General features: G+C 38.4%; 1 protein-coding gene across 8 annotated transcripts in view; it reads left to right on the top strand.

The window, feature by feature from the left end:
• Positions 1-22365, top strand: part of SRGAP1 (SLIT-ROBO Rho GTPase activating protein 1) — a 309133-nt gene that overhangs the window by 124878 nt on the left and 161890 nt on the right. For all 8 annotated transcript variants that reach the window (XM_004053497.5, XM_019039335.4, XM_055358087.2 and 5 more), the window contains one exon: positions 21650-21845. In XM_004053497.5, coding sequence (XP_004053545.1) covers positions 21650-21845 — 196 coding nt within the window. The remainder of the gene's footprint in view (positions 1-21649; positions 21846-22365) is intronic.

The raw sequence follows: 22365 nt of genomic DNA, 5'->3' as shown, positions 1-22365 counted from the left end.
TTTAAGGAGACTTTTATGCTAAAACAATACTTAAACAGTGCAGAATTACCACTTGTTCTAACTTTTCTCCTTGACCAATGCTTTGGTGATTGGGAGTGAGAAACATTCTTTTTTTGAGACAGAGTCTTGCTCTGCCACCCAGGCTGGAGTGTAGTGGTGCAGTCTTGGCTCACTGCAACCTCTGCCTCCCGGGTTCAAGCAATTCTCCTGCCTCGGCCTCCTGAGTACCTGGGATTACAGGCGCCTGCCACCATGCCAGGCTAATGTTTGTATTTTTAGTAGAGACAAGGTTTTTCCACATTGGCCAGGCTGGTCTCAAACTCCTCACCTCAGGTGATCCGTCCGCCTTGACCTCCCGAAGTGCTGGGATTACAGGCGTGAGCCACCGCACCCAGCCAAAACATCCTGATTTTCTAATTCTCATTATACCCTTAAAACTACTCTATAGAACTGCATTGTCCAATATGGCAGCTACTGGCCCTTCATGGCTATTCAGAGTTTGAAAGGTGGCTAATCCAAGTTGAATGTGCTGTCGGGGTAAAATGCACAGCAGATTTTGAAGACTTAGTATAAGAAATCATAAAAGCATAAAATTATTAATATTTTATATTGAGTACATGTTGAAATTATAGTATTTTTGTATGTTGAGTTAAAATATATTTTTAAAGTAAATGTTACCTGTTTCTTTTACTTGCTTTAATGTAGCTTCTAGAAAATTTAAAATTATGTATGTGGCCTACATTTATAGCTTATATATTATTTTTGTTTGCTTACTTTCTAAGGGTATATGTCTACAGTTTGGGCGTATCATTGGGGTATGATGCCGTGGAGAGAAAATAAAAATGTATGGGATGAATATGTTCAACAACAGCCACAGAGCATAACTCCACAGGAACCACCAGTTAAGAGAGAAGAATCAATAGACAGTGCATTGTTTAGTAGATTAATGAGCTTCTTTTAAATATGAGTGTTACTACTTTAAAATTGTATCTCCATGGCATATTTTTCTTCTTTTTAAGTTTTTCTCAGAACTGAAGTTTTAAGATAGTGTCATCTTTTAAGAGCAAGGTATAATTTTTCAGGACCACTGGGGAAAAGTTTTAGTGAGAACGTTTGTTAAAATAGTAGTATTCATTTTTTAATGTTTTTAATTGACACATAATTGTACATGAGATATTTTGATATGTGTGTACAATGTAGACTGATAAAATCAGAGTAATGGACATAGCTGTCACCTCTAACATTTATCATTTCTTCGTGTTGGGAACATTCAGAATTCTGTCTTCTAGCTATTTTAAAATATACAATAATGTATTGTTAACTGTAGTCACCTGCTGCACTATAGAACACTAGAACTTATTCCTCCAATCTAATTGTAATTTTTTACCCATTAACCAACCTCTCTGTATCACCCATCCTCCCTACCCTTCCCAGTCTCTGATGACCACTATTCTCCTTACTTCTAGGAGAGCAACTTTTCAAGCTCCCTCATGAGTAAAATTTTAGAAATAAAAAAAATGTTTAAATACAAGAAAATAATAGTATTCAGTATTTCAGAGATTTGTGAGCTCTTTGAAATTTTTCTTAATTAAATCACCCAGTATACCCAAATAGAACTTTGCTGAAATACACAAAATCATTTTTTAAATCAACAGGTTGTCAGAGTAAGGTTTTTTTTTGTTTTATAAAGAAAATTATGTAATTGGGAACAGCAGAAGTTGCTGAGAGAACAGAATGTATTTTGGTTTGATTTTTTTTCCCCTGGGGAAGTGAGAAAAGAGGAGGAAGTAAAGAATTCTAGGAACCCGCCTTCAGCACCCAGCTTCAGCTACCAGCCGGGTGGCTGTGGGCAAATTCTTAGTCTCTTTTTGCCTCAGTCCTCAGCTGTAAAACTGAGATGATAATAATAATACTTATCTAATAGGATTGGTATAGAATTTAAATGAGTTAATTCCTACAAAATAGAATTGTGCCTGACATAATATCCACTCGCTCACATTTAGCTATAGCAATATATGATTATAATTGTTATTACTATTATTAGATATCTTATATTTGAATGAGAAATTTAAGTTTTCGAAGCCTTTTGTCATTCATCCTTTCATCCTTCAAGCAACAGTGTTGTGAGTCCACAAGGGTGAGTATTTATTATACCTGTTTTAAGGATGAAGTCACTTGAGCCCTAAAGAGGATTAGTAACTTGCCCAGGGTCACTTAAGTAGTGGCAGAGCTGGGAATCTCATCTAGTATTCTCAATTGACCCTTTCCAGTAGCCTGAGAAGTAGGACTTAATAAACCCCAGAGAAAGCATTACGCTTGAGGCCTATATAACTCCCTAGTTACACTGTGGGTTTTCTTCTTTGAATTACATCCCAAGAACAGCTCACTAGTGGTTACTTGTGGATGGCTTGAGAGTGTGTTCATTTTACCTAAAACCCCAGCGAAGTCTAAATTTTAATGTTTCATAGCAGAGGACTAACTGTATTAAAATGATGGTGTCTTCATCCAATTTAACTGTGTTTAAGGCCCAATTCCCTGTTCACTATGTAATATTGAGTCACTTTTGTCCTTTTGTAAAATGAAAATCGTACTACTTTGCTCCCAAATTAAGGATCTGGATCCACTGATCTTGCCTAATTGTTTTCAGTTACAGAATCTGTAATCTTGCTTAGATTTAGGCTTATATGGGGAAAAAATACGAGCTTTAGAGCCAGACAAAGATGCATTGAAACCTGGCTCTGTCACTTAACGTTTTGTAGCCTTGGACTAATTAGGGGACCTTTTTGAATCTTAGTTTTCACATCTGCAAAATAGGAATGTTTGAATGTGTGCTTTGGGACTGTTATAAGGATTCAAGGTAAACTAATAAAGAGCCTGGCTTTTGGGAGGGGCCCAGTGACATTGGGTATTGATGCTCTGAAAATTCTACCTGTATAGACCAGTGGAGTTGTACCTTCCGCACCAAAGACAGTATATGAACACATCATTGGGTTTTGGAAAATCAAAATGAATGTAACCTAGAGTTTTGCGTATTAGAAAAATATTTGAAAAGATATACAACAGGCAAATTTATTTTAAAAAGATATACAACAAAATGGTAAGTGTATTAATAGCTTGGTAATAGAAAATCAACCATATTTTGGTTACATTTTCTAACTTTTTATGATGCATATGTCTACTTTTGTAGGAATAAAAAGTTATTTTTTTTATTTAAAACCTCATTTACATTAAAAAAATACAGTGGGCTGGGTGCGGTAGCTCACACCTATAATCCCAGCACTTTGTTAGGCTGAGGCAGGAGGGTCACTTAAAGCCAGGAGTTCAAGACCTGGCTGGGCAACATAGTGAGACCTCATCTCTGCAAAAAATAAATAAATTTTTAAAAACACAGAAAGTAATTGTACTATGTTAACATATGTGTTCTCTGAATGGGTGATTTCCCTCCTTTCTGCTTTTCCAGTTTTCTACAATAAGCATGTTTGTATGAATAACGGAGAAGATAAAAGTGCATTTTTCTTTTTTTTTGTTTGTTTGAGATGGAGTTTCACTCTTGTTGCCCAGGCTGAAGTGCAGTGGCACCATCTCAGCTCACTGCAACCTCTGCCTCCTAGGTTCAAGTGATTCTCCTGCCTCAGCCTCCCAAGTAGCTGGGATTTACAGGCATCCGCCATCATGCCCAGCTAATTTTTGTACTTTTAGTAGAGACAGGGTTTCACCATGTTAGCCAGGCTGGTCTTGAACTCCGGACCTCAAGTGATCCGCCCGCCTTGGCTTCCCAAAGTGCTGGGATTACAGGCATGAGACACTGTGCCCAGCCAAAAGTGCATTTTTCGTAGGCATAATTACTACCCCAAATGGAATTTGCAGTACATTAGAACTCACAAAAATATAAATTCTTGGGAATGTGGGAAGATGTTTTAGGACCAATAGATATAATAATAATAATACTGATAATAGGTATTCTTTATTGAGCATTTTCTATATGAGGCTCTATATTTGAACTTTTTCCATGCATTTTCTAATTTAATCCTCACAACAGGTTAATGAGATTGATTTCAGTTGAGGCTTATGATGATGTAAATTACCCAAGGCAGGACTCAGAACTTAAACTTGTGCTTTCAAAGGAAAAAGAAAATCCTCATTATGTTAACAAAGGAAATCTTCACTTATGCTAAGCTGGGGAAATAAAACTTTCCACAGAATTTATGACCAAATTCACATTGGATCAAGTTTTCTCAGCTGTTAGCTATAATATAAACTTAAACTACCACTCCATATTCTAATTTTTTTTTCTAGAATTTCTTTTAATTGGGTAACTTGGGGGGTGAGGGAAGGAATGGGGGTGGTTTTAATAGAATATCTTTTTCTTAATTTAGGCTTAAAAGACAGCATAGGAAAAGAAGGGGTAGAAGTAACATGAAGGGAGAGGTTTGTTGAGTGGAAATGGGTGGTGATACTGGAAGCTGGTTTTGTGCACTCCAAGTCTGGAGGAAATGGGTAAGTAAATCTGCTCCCCTTCTGTAATGGGTAATGAGCTTGGTGACTGTCTTCCTTTTAGCCTCTGGTTCCCAGATTAGGAAAAGATGTTAGATTAGAGTTGAAGGAAATTTCATATATGAGTATTCATAATGATTAACCCTTTTTTTCCTAAGGATTTCCATATTCACGTCTCATAAGTTGCCTTATGTCCTGGGCTTTTTGATAGGTTGGCTTTATCCTGTCTTTTAAGTGCGCTTACTCATACAGTACCCTTCTGGAAGTTTGATATTTATTTTAAAAATTATTTCTGTGAGCCGTTTGGGAGGAGGGCAGGCAGTAGCCTGGCTTATTCATTTTTATATAAAAGCAACTAGCAGGCTGGGTGTGGTGGCTCACTCCTGTAATTCCCCCACCTTGCGGGGCCAGGGTGGGAGGATCACTTCTCCCCAGGAGTTCAAGACCCACCTTGGCAACATAGTGAGGCCTCATTTCCACTAAAAATAAAAAAACTTAGCCACATGTGATAGCATGCACCTATAGTCCCAGTTACTCGGGAGGCTGAAGAGGGAGGATGGCTTGAGCCCAGAAAGTCGAAATTAAAGTGAGCTATGATTGCACCACTGCACTTCAGCCTGGGTGACAGAGCGAGACCCTGTCTCAAAAAGCAACTAGCAAAAAAAGAGCAACTAGCATGAGTCATGTTGTTGGCATTCGATACATTTTTGTTGAACCAGTGGACGAGTTCTTATTGCAGGCAAGGAAACTTTTCCTAGGGTTGGAGTTGCCTGACAAAAGCACAGGTTGCTCTGGGAGATGGGACATTCTGGGCAGGAATGGGCTTGGGGGGATTTGACCCCTGGATTCTATGTAGGACTAAGTGATGTTTAAGGCTTGTCGTAAGTGTGAGATTCTGTAATTCTGTTTCTCTAGCATATGCCCAAAGGGAAGAGATACGAAAAGCTAATTGGAACTGCAGATTGTCCTGGAAAGCCTTTGTTAGCAAAAGTGATGAACAGGTTTTGTATCAGCACTGAGAGCAGAAGGGCTTTCCCCCAGTTTCTGGAGTCAGCATCAACAGTGCTCATCCTGAGAAACAGTTCCAGTAAGCCTGGACTTCAGATCATCTTCCAGATTTAGGCTGAGCCCCAGGAAGGGAATGGTGAGGAGGAGAAACTGTTCTAGTATTTTCAATGCTAGGAAACTAGCGTGAGAAGTTTTAGAATAAGTCAATTCATTGGCATCCAAGTTACAAATACATTTACTTAAGAGCCAGGAAATAATGTGACTCACTAAATATGTTACCTTAAATTATTTTAATTGGTCTCCACATACCATTTACATTGCTGCCACATTCATGAGGTCCTATACACTATTATTGATGTGAATTTTGTTCCTCTTATATTTATGACAAGGTATTAATTTTGTCCAATAAGCTTAGAATTTCTGTACATCAGAAGTTACAAAATGGTAGGCCATAGGGAAAATCTGGCACAGGAATGTGCTTTGTTTGGCTGTACAGTATTTTGTTTTAATTAGTTACTGATATTTAACATTTTGGAGATTTTTACCCAAAAATCCAGATTTCTGGCTTCTCTCTCAGAAAACAAAAATACCAGATTTGGCATAACTGCATCATACCTCCTACACAGCGGCCATTATCTGGAGGTTGGTGGCTAGATGAAGCATGTGCCCCCCATGTAACCATGGTCATTACCGTCTCTTGTTACTTTACACCCTGCCTGCATCTCTCATTTGGGGGGCCTGTCTGGCCTGTGAGGGCATTGGAGTTTGTGACCCCTGCTCCACGTGTAAGGCTCACAGGCAGGTCTTAAGTCTGTAAGTGGCTACCGTTTCAACCCTGTGAGGACTGCTGAACAATGTGAAGTGTTTCATTGGATTTGGGCAGAGTGTTGTGTCTTCAGGATAATCCTGGCCAGTCAACTCTGTAACCAGAGGGAAGAAGAAAAAATGTATTCATCCTGTGCTGCGCTGTTGGCATTCAGGAGAGCCCTAGTCTAGGAGACTGGGCCTGAAGTGCCCTGCAGACTGCTCGCTTGCCTCCGCTCATGGTTACTTGGCACCTGTGCTTGGGGAAGCGTCCAATGGAGTGGCAGAGGCTCAATGCCATCCATTCAGACAGCTTTCTGAATGCCGGCAGCCAAGAGAACATCAGCTGTGCCTGTGAGTAGTGTGGGTCCCCGCCAGAAACATCTAAACTTCAAAGGGAAAAAAAATCATACTGTGGGTCGGTGTGGAAAGCTTTTGGTCTTCTTGAATTTTGCTCGTTTTCACAGAGAAGGAAGACGGTGTGAAGCATTCTGATGGACTCCACCTGTTTTTAGGTGCCAAGATAATTAAGCTAGAGTAGTTGCATTTAAAACCTAACCATGAAAATAAAATGAATACAAAGAATTTCTGTTTGGTGTCAGAGCTACCTTAGAATTAGGGAACTGTGAAAGAAGATCTTGGATGAATCTGATGGCAGATTTCATTACAGTTGAAGTTACATATTCATGACTGATTTTGATTGCACCATTTCTAAGGTCTTAAAGTGGTGGGGGTGGGGAGGTCTTATAACCGAATAACCTACTCTTTCGTTCTAAAAGAAAAAGAAATCGTGCTTTTGCTTTGACTTGAAATTTTATTCTCATGCTGGCCCAAGAGTAAAGTCTGATACCTGGAATGTACTGGCAGCAAAATGTACTGTTTAAAAGTCTGAAACATCGGCCAGGCACAGTGGCTCATGCCTGTAATCCCAGCACTTTGGGAGGCCAAGGCAGGCGGATCGCGAGGTCAGGAGATTGAGACCATCCTGGCTAACACAGTGAAACCCCGTCTCTACTAAAAATAGAAAAAAATTAGCCGGGTGTGATGGTGGGCACCTGTAGTCCCAGCTACTCGGGAGGCTGAGTTAGGAGAATGGCGTGAACCCGGGAGGCAGAGCTTGCAGTGAACCGAGATCGCGCCACTGCACTCCAGCCTGGGTGACAGAGCGAGACTCTGTCTCAAAAAGAAAAAAAAAAAACTAAAAAATCTACTATCCTGAAGACAAGCATGTACAGACCAAAACTCTCTTGAAATCCCACTAGAGCCCATGTTTCCATATGTGATTTGGTGACTTCCTGAAGACCTTCATCATTTACTTTACATTTGATTCATTTTCTACCATGCTGCCTTTCCTCACATGTCCCTCCTGACTTTCTCCTCTTTTAAATTTCTCTTACTCCCCTTGAGCTATGCTTCCCTTTATCCTTTTCCTGTTCCCACCTTCCCCCTTTCCCCAGACCATCAGTCCAGGGTCTTCTGTTTTCATCTCTTTACTGCTTCCGCCTCTTTTCCAAGACACAGGGAAATTTAACAGAGAGGAGTGTACTGTGTGGGCAGAAAGCTGGGGAGGAGAGTTTGAATTAAAAGGCAACATTTACATTGTAGATGCGTAATTAGGGGGAGAGGTGGTGAGAGCTATCTGGTGCTGGGGATTTGGATGGAGGAGGACAGTATTTCTCCAGCAGTACACTAAGAGCTATTTATGCATCTGATCATGTTTAGAAATGAAACTCTTCCAGATAAGAACAGATGTAAAAGGGTGGGTGTGGCAGAGGCAATATCGCTAATCATATCTGAGACCTTACAAAAAACTTATAGAGAAGTAGAGGTATGAGATTAAAAAATGTTAACATTTTCATCATAGTATTTCTGCAATGCTGCTTTGTTGTAATATTTAATGATATATTTTTAAAGAAGTGTAACTTTTCAAAGAAGTTTGCAAGTTGAATAGACCATGAAACAAATAAGAAAAGCAGAAGATCAGTGTTTAAAATAATTGTAATTTTAAGCCACTTTCATTCAAAATTTAAATCTAATTATATTGAAAGGCAACTCGGATTGCATTATGGTACTCACAAATCCTTCCATTCCATATCCTTGAACGTAGCTGGAACTGCCCCCTCCCTTATCAAAATTAACACAAAACAATGTTAAAAATCTGTTGTTCCCTATTTGGCAGGAAATGTCATTTCCTGATAATTTCATTAGTTAGAACATAAATCTACAGCTATCTTTTCTAAATGTGCATAATTTGCATTTGTTTTTAACTTGTTAACTAAGTTGAAGCATTTCCTGTAATAAATGAACGAAGAGCTGAATCAAGATAGCATCCTATATCATTTTAGAATATTTACTTTAAAATGTCCTAATAATTAGCCCAGCCTCTGCCTACCTAACCACCCTGCGATACAAAGCAAACTGCCATGCTTCTAACACCCTGAGCTCTCTAGACACTCTCAGCCACTCCTTTTGTCCATAGTACCCTTTCGGAGCCCACCCACAACTTACCAAATTTCTGCTTTGCTGGTAGCTGCAGTGTCACTCCAGAGCCTTCCCTGATTTACCTGGGCAGAATTTGTTGTTCCTGCCTATGTGTTCTCATAGTACTTTCTTCATGCTTCCATGATAGGGCTTATTACCTTGCATTGTAAATGACGAGAATTATACAACTAATAGTTACACGTTTTCCTGTCTCTAGACCAGGAGGTAACCTGGGAGGCCCCAAGGTCAAGAAATAATGGATTTTTTGTATCTCCAGAGCCCACTACCTGGAAGATGCTCAGTAATGTTTGTCAGATGAGTACATAAGCATTTTTAAATTTACTTGTTCCTTGTTGACTAGACATTGTTTAATGAACATTGTTGAATTCAGTTTTTTTCAGATTATGCAGGTAAAAGCTGGATGTTTGTGCAGGACTAGAAGTATACTTTTATTATAGAGTTTGGCTCATATCTGAGGATGAAATAGAAAACTTACTTTTAACACAGGTTGTCTGTCACATTGGACATTTTCTTTGGTACTTGAAGAGATAAAATAATGAAGAAGAGAATTAACATATCTGACATTTTAAAGCTAGTTAATGGTCAGTACTTGCTAAGGCCTGAAAAATCTTAAAAGGTGTGTGTGGGTATAGGGGTGTGTGTGTGGGTATAGGGGTGTGTGTGGGGGTATAGGGGTGTGTGTGGGTATAGTGGTGTGTGTGTGTGTGTGTGTGATCTTTTTTTTAGCTGAAAAAATAATTGCCATCTCTTTAAGGATTTTGTAGCCTAAAACTTGAAAGGCTTTTATTTTATGATTTAGAATTGCGGCTTTCAGTTGTAAAATGGATGTTGAGGAAGCATGAGTAATGAGGCTATTCTCTGGCTTCCTTTTTTCAGCTCCTGTCCAGAGTCCAGGTAGTCCATGTGGACCAGAGGTGATTGGAGCTCTCATTTATTGAAATATAGTTAAATCAAAATAAGAAAGTTGCCAATAGAAATCCAATCAAAGTCTCTACTAGAAAGCTGGGCATCATGGCTCATGCCTGTAATCCCAGCACTTTGGGAGGCCGAGGTGGGAGGATTGCTTGAGCCCAGGAGTTAGAGACAAGCCTGGGCAACAGAGCAAGACCTTGTCTCGATTTTTCTTAAAAAGTCTCTAATAGAGGTATAAAGAAAATTAAGTGAAATGATTAGTGTTTCCTTTGTCAGTGTTTTAGATTAAGGTATTCTCTTGTGGTAGAAGTAGATAAATAAAATATACTTTTATTTCAGAGATGTTTAGAACATTATGATATTCAATGGATCTAACTGGAATTCTTTTCCACTGCTGATCAAATAAGATACTGTTTATAGGAGAAACCTTATAGGGTTGGAGGCTATAAGGAGCAAAGAATAAAAAAGAAGTCATAATGCAGTGGCTGATTACAGGGAGTGGAGAAGGCAAATCATTTTTTTGAATTGGCAAAATTTGGTGCCTAAGTCGATAGCATTTTGATAACTTAGTATACTTATTGAAACAGATGTACACCAGAGATAGTTGTTGAGTACCTACTATGTGTTCTGTGGAAATTTAGAAACTTGTTATTTGTATTCAAGGATCTTATAATACATTATAGTTCAAAACTTTATGTTAATTAGAACATAATAGCAATAGTACAATAATGATCTAAAACAAAAGCAGTTGACCTAAATACATAGTTTCCTAGAAAGTCATGACATTCAGGAAATACTAGGAAATTAGTTTTAGGCATTTAGCTAGTTTCTTAAAAAAATTTGAATTTTGGAAAGTTCTTTTGGCTTTAAGTAAATGATAGAAGGCCAGGCGTGGTGGCTCATGCCTGTAATCCCAGCACTTGGGAGGCCGAGGTGGGCAGATCACCTGAGGTCAGGAGCTCGAGACCAGCCTGGCCAACATGACAAACCTTGTCACTACTAAAAATACAAAAATTAGCCGGGCATGGTCGCAGGTGCCTGTAATCCCAGCTACTTGGGAGGCTGAGGCAGGGAGAATTGCTTGAACCCGGGAGGCGGAGGTTACAGTGAGCCAAGATCGCGCTACTGCATTCCAGCCTGGGTGACAGAGTGAGGCTCTGTCTCAAAAGAGAAAAAAAGTAAATGATAGAAATGACACTAGACCCTTGGCACCTAAACTGTTATTTGCTGCATCAACTCTCATTGGATTAATAGTTATACATTCTAATATATTCTAAACATTCTAATAGACCATCTAGAAGCACAGGCCTGGGTCACTTTAGCTTGCTTTGCATAATTACATACTATGTATAATTGCCGAACATTGTAAGTTTGCATCGTAGTCTCTGGAGTCAGACAAACCTGAATGGGAATCCAAGTTCTGGTATTTATTAATTATCATACTTTGAACAAAATACTTATGCACTCTCTGCTTCAATTTTATCATCTCTGTAGTGGAGGCACCACATAATAGGATTGCTGTAAGAATTAAATGAGATAAACTGTATCAAGTACTTACCGCAGAACCTGAAAACATCATAGGAAATCAATAAATATTATTTTATTAGATATAAATGTTAAATTGCTTAAAAGTCTAAACTGTTTTCTAGTAGACATTTTAAAATTGGAATTATTGCAATAAGAGAAATAGCTTTAATTTGAAAAAGGCTCAATTTGCAATTAACTCAGTACTCAGTGCAAAAGATTTAAACTAGTTTAAAAGTTTTTCATTTTTTTTCTTTTTTCCTTTCCAATATTTTCCCAAAAAAGTTTTCCATTTTTAAAACTTATTCAGAGAAAAACATGTGTAAACTTTGATATATATTCCATGAAACTTCATGTTGAATTGTATCAGGAAAGAATGTCAATGTTTGGCAAATGCCTTGAACCTTTGTCAGTAACACAGTCATTCCAAATGCTTTTCAGGAACACAGTCATTCCAAAATGTAAATCTTTATATTCTCTATAAATCAATAATTCCCACACACTGTCTTTCTGTAGTAGTAAAAATCAGTCTACTAATAAGGTCTGAAATGTCCTTGCTTAATTATGGGGAAGTTAATGAAACCCTGCCTCCTGTGCATTTTAAATAAAAGTACAATAGTGGATCATTCAGATTTGCACTTCTTTAAACTGCCCTTTCCTACAATGTTGTTAAACTGCAGTCATTGAACACTCTAATTTATTGCCTTTTATCCTGGCTAGCTTTCATATGAAAAAAAAAAGTACAAGTTTGTTTTCCATACTTTATCTAAAAATGTTATGTAGGCCAAAATATAATATTTGGCTTTCAAAAGCTATGAAAAACTGACAGCTTTGTAGTAAGCTTTTATTTTAAAATAATATTGAGGTTAACATCATTTCAAATGAAGGTATTGTAATGAAGACTTAGAACAATGAATACAGCCTCTATGTGTCAGAAATTTTTTGAAATTTACTTTCACATGTGAAATAATGAGGATTAACTGTACTGAGAAGACAGTTCCTTATTTTCTTTTAATTTTTATTTATTTTTTTCTTCTGGTCTTACTTTAATACAAAAAAGGATTTTATTATAATTCTGTTACCCCGTAGATACGCTAGTCACCTCTAGAGTTCTAAGATGAGCCTATGATTTTGAGCTTGGAATGAAAGCAACTTGGTTTTATATTATGTTCGTTGTACTATTTTGTTTGCTTAAATTGCTGGTGATACCCTAATTCTAAAGTAGAAAAAGACCTTAGGGAGTCATATTTTCCTTAAGACAGTGACCTGTAAAGTTACATTTGGTTCAGCCACCCTAAACTTCCTAGAAAATAACTCTTCTGGACTAGGGTATCAAGAATATCATTTTGAGTTTATTTAAGGCATGACATTTCCATTCCCCACATTTATGCAGCCTCCCAAATCCTACATGTCCAGAGCCAACCCCTCTGAAGTTATCTGTGATGATGACCCCCAAGTGGCCAGTGATCTTTCCTTCCTGAATGCCCCTTAAACTAAGTAGTCTGCACCATCATATCTAGAACTTGTATTTTTCTTTTTTTCATTATACATTTAATAATTGGCCAGCACAACACTTTACATAATGAGAAAGTATTTTCCTATTTCATCTTATTGAAACTTTCCATCACCTTTGGAAGGGAAACATGGCAGTTATTAATGACCACTTCACAGTTAAGGAAACATGAGCTCCAACGAAATCGTCCCTTCTCCAATGTCACACCTCCTCTGACTAGAAACAGTGTTCAGACACTCCGTATTCTGTACTGTGTTTGCCTTGGGCATAGGTTTTGCCTTCTGATTAAGCCTGTCAAGTCCTCAAGGACCCGTTCCTATAGGAACTCCACATTGCAAACTCCACTTACAACAAATTCAGTTGCTCATTCCCTCATATCCTAGAGGAGAGCTGTCCAGAAGCCATATTGGTCATTTTAGATTTTTTAGGAGTTACATTTTAAAAAGTAAAAAGAAACCATTGAATAAGTGAAATTAATTTTAAAATATTTTTATATAATACAATATATCCAAAATTTTATGATTGTAACATGAATTAATATACAGATGATTGAGACATTTTACATTCTTTTTTTCTCATAAGATTTCAGAATTTTGTGTGTGTTTTACACTCACAGCACACTTCTCTTCAGCCTAGCCACCTTGCAAGTACTCAGTGACACTTGCGGCTACATACTGGGCAGCACAGTGCTTAAGATTTCTCCACAATGTAGCTGCAAATCAGCTTCTACTCCTTGATAACAGATTAAATGGAAATAATCATTAGTTCCACACCAGAAGACAGAAATGAGTGATTCATAAATAATTATAATAATAAGAGGCTTAGGGGAAAATATGGATACCATTCATTCTTGTGAGGGTTTTTGTTGTTTTTATTAATTTGTTTTGCCCTGTGATTCCTCATTCAAATGGGGAAACCATACAACTTACAAAGAAAACTCTATTTCATAAGGTGTAGGATGCTTAGCATTGCATTTATTATTCATTTGTATTCTCTTCTGAAACGTAAGTCTGATTATAAATCTTCCTGGTTTAAAATTGTTCAATTTTTGCCCACTGATGCTTCTAAGCATCCTCCATTGAGGTCCTGCTAGACCAACAAGATCCAAATATCCAGCCTAAACACAGGTATTTTTAGTAAGGATGCCAGGTGGTTTTTTGTCATCAAGCCAATTTGCAAAGCTGACCTGTGAAATAAAATCTGACTCCTTAGCATGCCACATGGGGTCCTTTCCAACCTAGTCTGTGACTAGACCTCCTACCCATCCAGAATTCAATTTCAGCAATTGAGAAGTACTTGTTACAACTCTCCTTCTCTCCTACTTCCTTCAGCCAAACTCCTGGTAAGTCAATCTCAGGATCACCTCTTTGTGCCCTTGCCTTCTTGCCCAGCCGTGGATATGTCCGTCCCAGACTCTCACTGCATCTTGACATTCTTACCTTGAGGCTGTGAAAGTCGCCCCCTCTCATTATCTGTCTGTGTTGCCTCTGCTTCCTCGCTGAGAATGGGACTCATGACTTTCAGTCTATTATTTATGTCCACGAATAAGGAGCCTGGCACAAGAAAATATTCAATAAATATTTTTTAATGAAAACTTGCTGGTGCTAGTAATAATAACATGTCCATCTGTTTCATAGTGGTTTACAGATTGCAGCATGCTTTTCACTTATATCATCTCATTTAATTCTCAGCACAGCCTTGTGAGGTGGGAAGTATTATTTTATAAAATGAAATTCCGAGAGGTTGAGAGACTTGCCACATGTCACATGACTTGTATTAGGTGACACTGTAACTCCAATCTGGGTCCATCCTAACCTAGTCTGGGTCCTTTCTGACCTAGTCTGTGACTAGATCTCCTACCCATCCAGAATTCAATTTGGTAAATTGAGTTAAGTAGCGTACATCCTGACGCTTCCTAATTTATGTGCAGAGTATAAGAGAAGCATAAATCTTGGGTTCAGATTTCTAGTGAAGTGGAGAAATTGCCTTTGTTTATTCAGTTCATTCACTTAAAAAAAAAAAAAGCTCACTTTTATGGAATTTTTGCCTGCTCCAAATTTTTAGCTTAAAAAAGCTTATTATGCAAAATTTGCACCTGGTGTTTAGTTAATCAACAGTCAGCAGGTTGTATAAATATTCACATGAGCAGTGAGCATGGGAATAATCAGTAGAGCCCGTTGGCATCTCATTGCGTTCCTCTGAAAGACATTTCAGTGGCTCTCCCCTGTCATTTAGGAAAATCCCTTCTGTCCTTTGGATAGAGGTAATAATACATCTTAAGAGAATGTAGACCCCTTTGGTATCATAAGGAAATTCTGACCAAGTGAGAATGTGAAATAAGAGATGATTTGTGATACTTTAGAAATGTTATTGTATTATTTGCTAGATGATCATGAGTATCACACCAGTGTATCAATTTTATGTCCTGGTCGTAGTCATTCAGTAATATATTAGAGAAACAGCCCAGTGTGGATCAATCTTTCCATGAAATATGCATCAGTTTGTGGCTTCACACAAATTTATTTTAAGAGTTAGGGCTTCCCTTTCTGAGAGCAATAGCAAGACATTCCTTCATTTCCTCTGTTTCTAGGCAATTCCATTTTATTTGGCAAGTATTAGTCAGCAGATTTTTATAGCAGAGAGGAACCATTTTTTCTTTTTTTTAACAAATTAATTGCAGCAGTTTGAAAAGCACACTCATTTTGTGCATTGTTCTTGTTGGATTATTGGTATTGATTCATTCCGTAGTGATGCTTTGGTAGAACAGAAATGAAATAATAGTCATTTAAAAAAAAACAGTAAATTTTAGCCTCCATTAAAACAGCCATTATGATTATTTAGTAGGTCTTGACCTAGATTTAAATAATGACTGCTTACAGCCTCCTCAGAGATCACATTTTTCTGCCTAAAAGTGGTTGTGCTGTTTTATGCAGTTTTGGGGCATTCACGGTGAAAAGTCTTTCCTAATATTCTATTAGGTAAATCTTTTCTATGCCATTAAGTGCCTTTGGGCTCATGAAATCCTTTTAAAGTGCTTGTCCCCATGTTGGACATTTGACAAAAAGTACCAAAAAGTACTGGGTGTGGAAATAGGAGTTTGTTGCTATTACTGCTATCATCATTATCAGAAAGGTATCAACAACCAACATTTCATGGAATTGTGATATAGCTATCTTTCAATGTATATAACAGCTGTGATGTATTTCACATATCACATGATTTATCATTTCAAAAATGCAATTCAGTGGCTTTTGGCATATGCCAGGTTTTGCGACCAGAGCCACAATCAATTTTTCATCGTTTTTATTACCCTATAAAGAAACTTCGCACCCCTTAGCAGCCATTTTTCCTCAACCCTCCCAACTCTAGGCAACCCCTAATCTACTTTCTGTCTCTATAGATTAGTCTATTCTGGACCTTTCATAGGAATGAAATTATAGACTGTGGTTTTTTGTGAGTGGTTTCACTCACTAAAGTTATGTGTTCAAGGTTCATCCATGTTGTAAATAAGTACTTCATTCCTTTTTATGGCTAAACAGTATTGTGTTGTGTGGCTATATCATATTTTATCTCTTTATTAGTTGATACACATTTGAGCTGTTTTCACCTTTCAGCTATTATGAGCAATGCTGCTATTGCACACATTCACGTGCAAGTTTTTGTATGGAAATAGATTTTCATTTCTCTGGAATGTATACCTGGGAGCAGAATGGCTGAGTCATATGGTAACTCTAAGTGTAATCTTTTGAAGAACTGCCAGACTGTTTTCCAAAGGGACTGCATCATTTTACATTTCCACCAGCAATGTGTGAGTTCCAGTTTCTCCACATTTTCTTCCAACACTTTTTTTTAAATCTTTTTGATTATAGCCATTCTAGTGAGTGTGAAGTGGCACCCCATTGTGCTTTTGATTTGCATCTCCCTGAAAGCTAATGATATTGAGCAACTTTTCATATGCTACTGGCCATTTGCCATTTGTATATCATCTTGGGAGAAATGTCTATTGAGACCCTTTGACCTTTTTTTTTTTTTTTTTTTTTGGAGATGGAGTCTCTCTCTATCACCAGGCTGGAGTGCAGTGGCACGATCTTGGCTCACTGCAACCTCCGCCTGCCGGGTTCAAGCAATTCTCCTGCCTCAGCCTCCTGAGTAGCTGGGACTACAGGTGCACACCACCACGCCCAGCTAATTTTTGTATTTTTAGTAGAGATGGGGTTTCACCATGTTGGCCAGGATGGTCTCGATCTCTTGACCTCATAATCCACCCGCCTCGGCCTCCCAAAGTGCTGGGATTACAGGCGTGAGCCACCGCACCCAGCCTGTCCATTTTTAAAATTGAGATTTTGTTTTTATTGTTGAGTTGTAAGAGTTCTTTGTGTATTCTGCATACAAGTTCCTTATCAGGCATATGATTTGTGAATATTTTCTCCCATCTATGGGTTGTCTTTTCACTTTCTTGGTGGTTACTGCCGTGTATCTTGTAACCTACTTACCCTTCAATGCATTATGTTTTCCACACTCTTCCAGTCTGAGTCAGTTTCTGCTCCTCTTTCCATAGCTTCCTGTTGCACTTCATTGTTATGGCAGTGAACAGAGTGTAAATGATTGGTTTAGGATTTGTCTTCCTAACAAGAAGGACCTGTGTCTTACAAACCTTTGTATCTCCAGTGCCTAGGACACTGCCTAACACAAAATGGAAACTCAATAATTGCTTGTTCACCTAAACTAAAATGAACCTTGAGTCTAAAAAAATGATTCAGGTCAATCCTAACCTAAAAAAGCCTCTGAAAAGGGGTGGGAGCCTTAATAGACTGTCAAAGAATCTAGGGGTAGGAAGGAAGCTGCAATGTCTTATGCAGAAATAAGGCTCACAGTTTTTCTCAAACTCACCCCTTGCACTTATGCTTTCACCAGTTCCAGCTTTAATGTTCTGTAGTTCCCGTGATGACAGTGGTGCCTCTAGCTGCAGCCGCCTGTGGCCCCATGGCAGGATTCATGCAGTGTGGGGCCCAGTGCACCATGGGCTTCCTTGATTCGTTCTTTTTTGTTTGAGACAGGGTGTCACTCTGTTGTCCAGGCTGGAGTGCCAGTGGCGTGATCACAGCTCCACTATTGCCTCAAGCTCTAGGGCTCAAGCGATCCTTGCACCTCAGCCTCCTGGGTAGTTGGGATTGCAGGCGTGCACCACCACAACCAGCTAATTTCTAATTTTTTGTGTGGAGATAGGGTCTCCCTATCTTGCCCAGGCTGATTTCAAACGTTTGAGCTCAAGCGATCTACCTGCCTTGGCCTCCCAAAGTGTTGGGATTACATCCATGAGCCAGTCTGCATGGCCCTTTGATCTGTTCCAAGCAGCAGGCACAAATTTATGCGACCAATCATTTATTTTACTCTTTAAGGTAAATTCTTAAAATTCTTTAAATTCTTTGGTGCTGTTTAAGGTGAGCACAAATCTAGTGAAGTCATATTAGGATAGCCATGCCATTTGTGCAGGGAGGTAACCACTGTACTGTGCAGCCTTATGATGCTGGGGCAGTATAAGGAATCCAAAGATTTTCTCTTCCTAACGAGATGTTTCTTTTTTTTTGTTTGTTTTTTTTTGAGACGGAGTCTCGCTGTGTTGCTCAGGCTAGAGTGCAGTGCTGCAATCTCTGCTCACTGCAACCTGCATCTGCTGGGTTCAAGCAATTCTCGGGACTCAGCCTCCCGAGTAGCTGGGATTATAGGCGCATGCCACCACTCCCGGCTACTTTTTGTATTTTTAGTAGAGACAGGGTTTCACAATGTTGGCCTGGCTGGTCTCGAACTCCTGACCTCAAGAGATCCACCCACCTCAGCCTCCCAAAATGCTGGGATTACAGGCGTGAACCACCGCACCTGGCCTCTAAGGAGATGTTTCTTATGGTAGTAGTTTTCTGTTGATTTTTAAAAAATGATCTTTCTTATGATCCTTTCCTTATTTGTCCTAAACTTTTCTAAATGGAAGAGGTAGTTGAATGGATTATCCTCCATGTTTTGGAGTTGATTTTCGCACAGTGATGCTCTGGATTCTGTTCCTTACATGTTTCCTGTTATGGAGAATGCTGAGTGCCTTATTTTGATTGGAAAATTACAGATGACACAAAATAACAGTTAATTTTTGTAAAATGAGGATGAGGATTTAATTGTTAAATCCATCATTCTCATGATTCCCTAGTTCTTGATCTTAAATCCTGATGGAAGTAAGCAAGAAAATATGTAAAAATGAGACCCAAGAAAAAAGCCTGTATAATTTTTGTGTATTTCTGATTAGATTTGAGATTTGTACTTTTATCTTTTATTTCTTACTTGGCACTAAGGCAGCTAAAAACAAAAACAAAAACAAACAAAAAAAACCCCAGAAAACTAGTTGACAGCTTAAGATGTTTGATTTACTTTCTCTTAGTGCAGCAAGATGTTCTAAAATTGCTTCATCTTAAAAGACTTACTGGGATCCCTGAATGGGAAACACTCCACCCTTGATATATTCTTTTTCTTCATGAAACAAAAAGAGCTCTGCGTTTTTTGAAAGACAAAGTTTGGCAAACATGCTGATTATAATACTGTATTGGAAAACACTTACTTTGATTGACTAAAAACCAGATGCTGTTCATAGTAGTTAAAAGCCTGTAATAATGTGTTCAACTCTGGTGTTCAGCACACGTCTGTGAAGTTATAATAAAATCCTGCAATCTAGAGGTGGAGAGACCAAGCAAGGACACTTGAGAAATTCTTCCCTGTCTTCCCCCAGGACTCCCCAGAAACAGCAATGCCTGAAGCCTGACCTTATTGAGGGCAGAGATCTTGTTTCATTAGTTATTGTTTCTTCTTTGCCGGTATGCAAGCCTGGCACAGTATAGGTACCTGAAAAAAGGTTTGATGGATAGAAGGATGGGAAGTGTTTGGCCGGGCGCGGTGGCTCACGCCTGTAATCCCAGCACTTTGGGAGGCCAAGGCGGGCGGATCACGAGGTCAGGAGATCGAGACATTCCTGGCTAACACAGTGAAACCCCGTCTCTACTAAAAATATAAAAAATTAGCCAGGCATGGTTGCGGGCGCCTGTAGTCCCAGCTATTCGAGGCTGAGACAGGAGAATGGCGGGGACCCGGGAGGCGGAGCTTGCAGTGAGCCGAGATCGCGCCACTGCACTCCAGCCTGGGAGACAGAGCAAGACTCCGTCTCAAAACAAAAACAAAAAAGAAAAAAAAAACAGAAAAAAAAAAAAAAAAACAAGGATGGAAAGTGTTTGATTAGTCAGACTGACAGATCAGGGTCAAAAGTCTCCAGGGGTACCAGTTACTGGTTAAAATCCTTAGATAAAGTGTTTATACTCCTTAAACTTCAATTATTCTTTGTAAAATGGAAGATAATACTAAAACCTACTTCATTAGGGCACAGAATAGTAAACACTGAGTTATTATTAGTTATTTTTAAATTAAGCACATTTCCTGATTCCCCATTCAGAACTTGACCACCTTATTCATGGACTTGCTGTGAACTTGCTGTTAATGAACTTGATTAAACATGGTCAAGTTTATGTATGTATATATTATCAGTACTGGCCTTCTCTATCTAAGAGGAATAGCAAGAAATTTAGAGACATTATTTGGACATTGATTTCTACTAACTCCACTGAATTAGATTCAGCCTTCACTTTTTGGGAAATGCACTGACACTGGGAAAGATGAAATGAAGAAGTTTTCCAGCATGATGTTCTTGTCTTTGGAGCTTAGCCTTAGGTCTTAGAACAAAAACAAGTCGGTAGTTATTAGTTACTGTATCTCATTTTCCAAAACACACATGTTTCTTTGTTACAGTCGTTTACACATATTTTTGCATGCCACATTTTTGCTTTTGAGATTTTGCTGAATCACTAAATCACCACCTTTCATGTTCCTAATGTATTAAAATTATCAAAGGATTCTTGGAGGATTAAATGTGTCAATAAGGGTATTATTTTGAACAATGTATAAAAGGTGAAGGCCAGCTGAAGAGGCCTTTTTGTTATGAACAGAATAATATACTGGAATCTGAGGACTGCACTGTTATGAATGGATTATTTGGCTATGGAAAGAAGTTATTTTTAGGCACAGCATCCCTATAAGCCCTGAAGCTATGTGTTTTACAAACTAGAAATTATGCACTAAATAAAAATTACCAGATGTCAGTCTCTGTATGTGCCAAATGGCAAATGTGTAATGGTTCAGAGCCTGGAAGAAATGATGCTTATTTCTTTGCCATTCAAACTCAAAAGGGATAGCTGAGGTAGAGTGCTGTTGAAAAAATTGCAGTGTTTCCAGCTACCCAAAGATGTTATGAATTGTTATCTGAAAGGCTTTCATTCTTTCCCCTCATGGCTCTTTGTGTGTTTGTGGCATTACAAATGTAACCCATATATGTATTCTAATTTATTACATTCTTTCCTGAGGCTCCTCTTGTTCTTTTAAAGGGTGAGCAGATAACTTATTTTAAGAATCAACCTGGACACAGTATTCTAACAAAGGTCCAATACAGAGCTAAATAAATAATAGGAGTCATAGCCAGACACAGTGACTCAAGCCTGTAATCCCAACGCTTTGGGAGGCCAAGGCGGGTGGATTACCTGGTGGTGCATGCCTGTAGTCTCAGCTACTCAGGAGGCTGAGGCAGGAGAATCACTTGAACCTGGGACACAGAGGTTACAGTGAACCGAGATTGCGCCACTGCACTCCAGCCTGGGCAACAGAGCGAGACCTCTATCTCAAAAATAAATAAATAAATAAATTTAAAATATATATATATATTATATATATTTCGTGCCTTATATCTTGCACATACCAGCATACCTCATTAATTTTAATGTAACCATCCATTGGCTTCTCTTCTCTCCTTAGAAATTCGAGCTCAACTGGTAGAACAACAAAAATGCCTGGAGCAGCAAACGGAGATGCGAGTTCAGCTTCTCCAGGACCTGCAAGATTTCTTCCGAAAAAAAGCTGAAATTGAGACGGAATATTCCCGGAATCTAGAGAAGTTAGCAGAAAGGTTCATGGCAAAAACAAGAAGCACTAAGGATCACCAACAATACAAGTAAGAGATTTGAATCTAATTCACCTTTCCAAGGGTGCTATCCATCCTGCCTTTGCCGCCTTTGTGGATTTTTTATTTTTCTATTTTTGTCTGAGTAGTGGTTGTAGAGCGTATTCTTATAAATAAAAGCAGCCCTCTACATTTGTAATTTATGGGCATCAGTTTATCATTTTAAACTAGTGTAATCTGTTGACAGTTTTGTCTTTCCAATACATATATATTTATGGATAACTTTATATGCCAGAAGAGAAGGTATGTGTTTGTAAAATTCTTGATTATAGAAACTCGGGAGTTGATATCTGCTATAGGTAGGACAGATTTAAAATAGCTTTTTGTTCAAGCAAAGACCTCAAATTTTCTATAGTGAATGTATATGAAAATAAGCAGTAAGAATTGCTTGAGTTTAGTGCCCCCCTTCCTGCCCATCGTGTTTATGGTCATTGTAATTGACACTGATTTAAAACAAAAGTTTTAAGGAAAATGCTATGAATGAGCATAAAGTAAGTTTAATTATGATTTA

Source organism: Gorilla gorilla, chromosome 10, assembly GCF_029281585.2.
Source record: "Gorilla gorilla gorilla isolate KB3781 chromosome 10, NHGRI_mGorGor1-v2.1_pri, whole genome shotgun sequence".
Taxonomy (NCBI): domain Eukaryota; kingdom Metazoa; phylum Chordata; class Mammalia; order Primates; family Hominidae; genus Gorilla; species Gorilla gorilla.
Note: the sequence above shows the minus strand (reverse complement) of the source record. Positions and strands in the feature narration are given on the sequence as shown.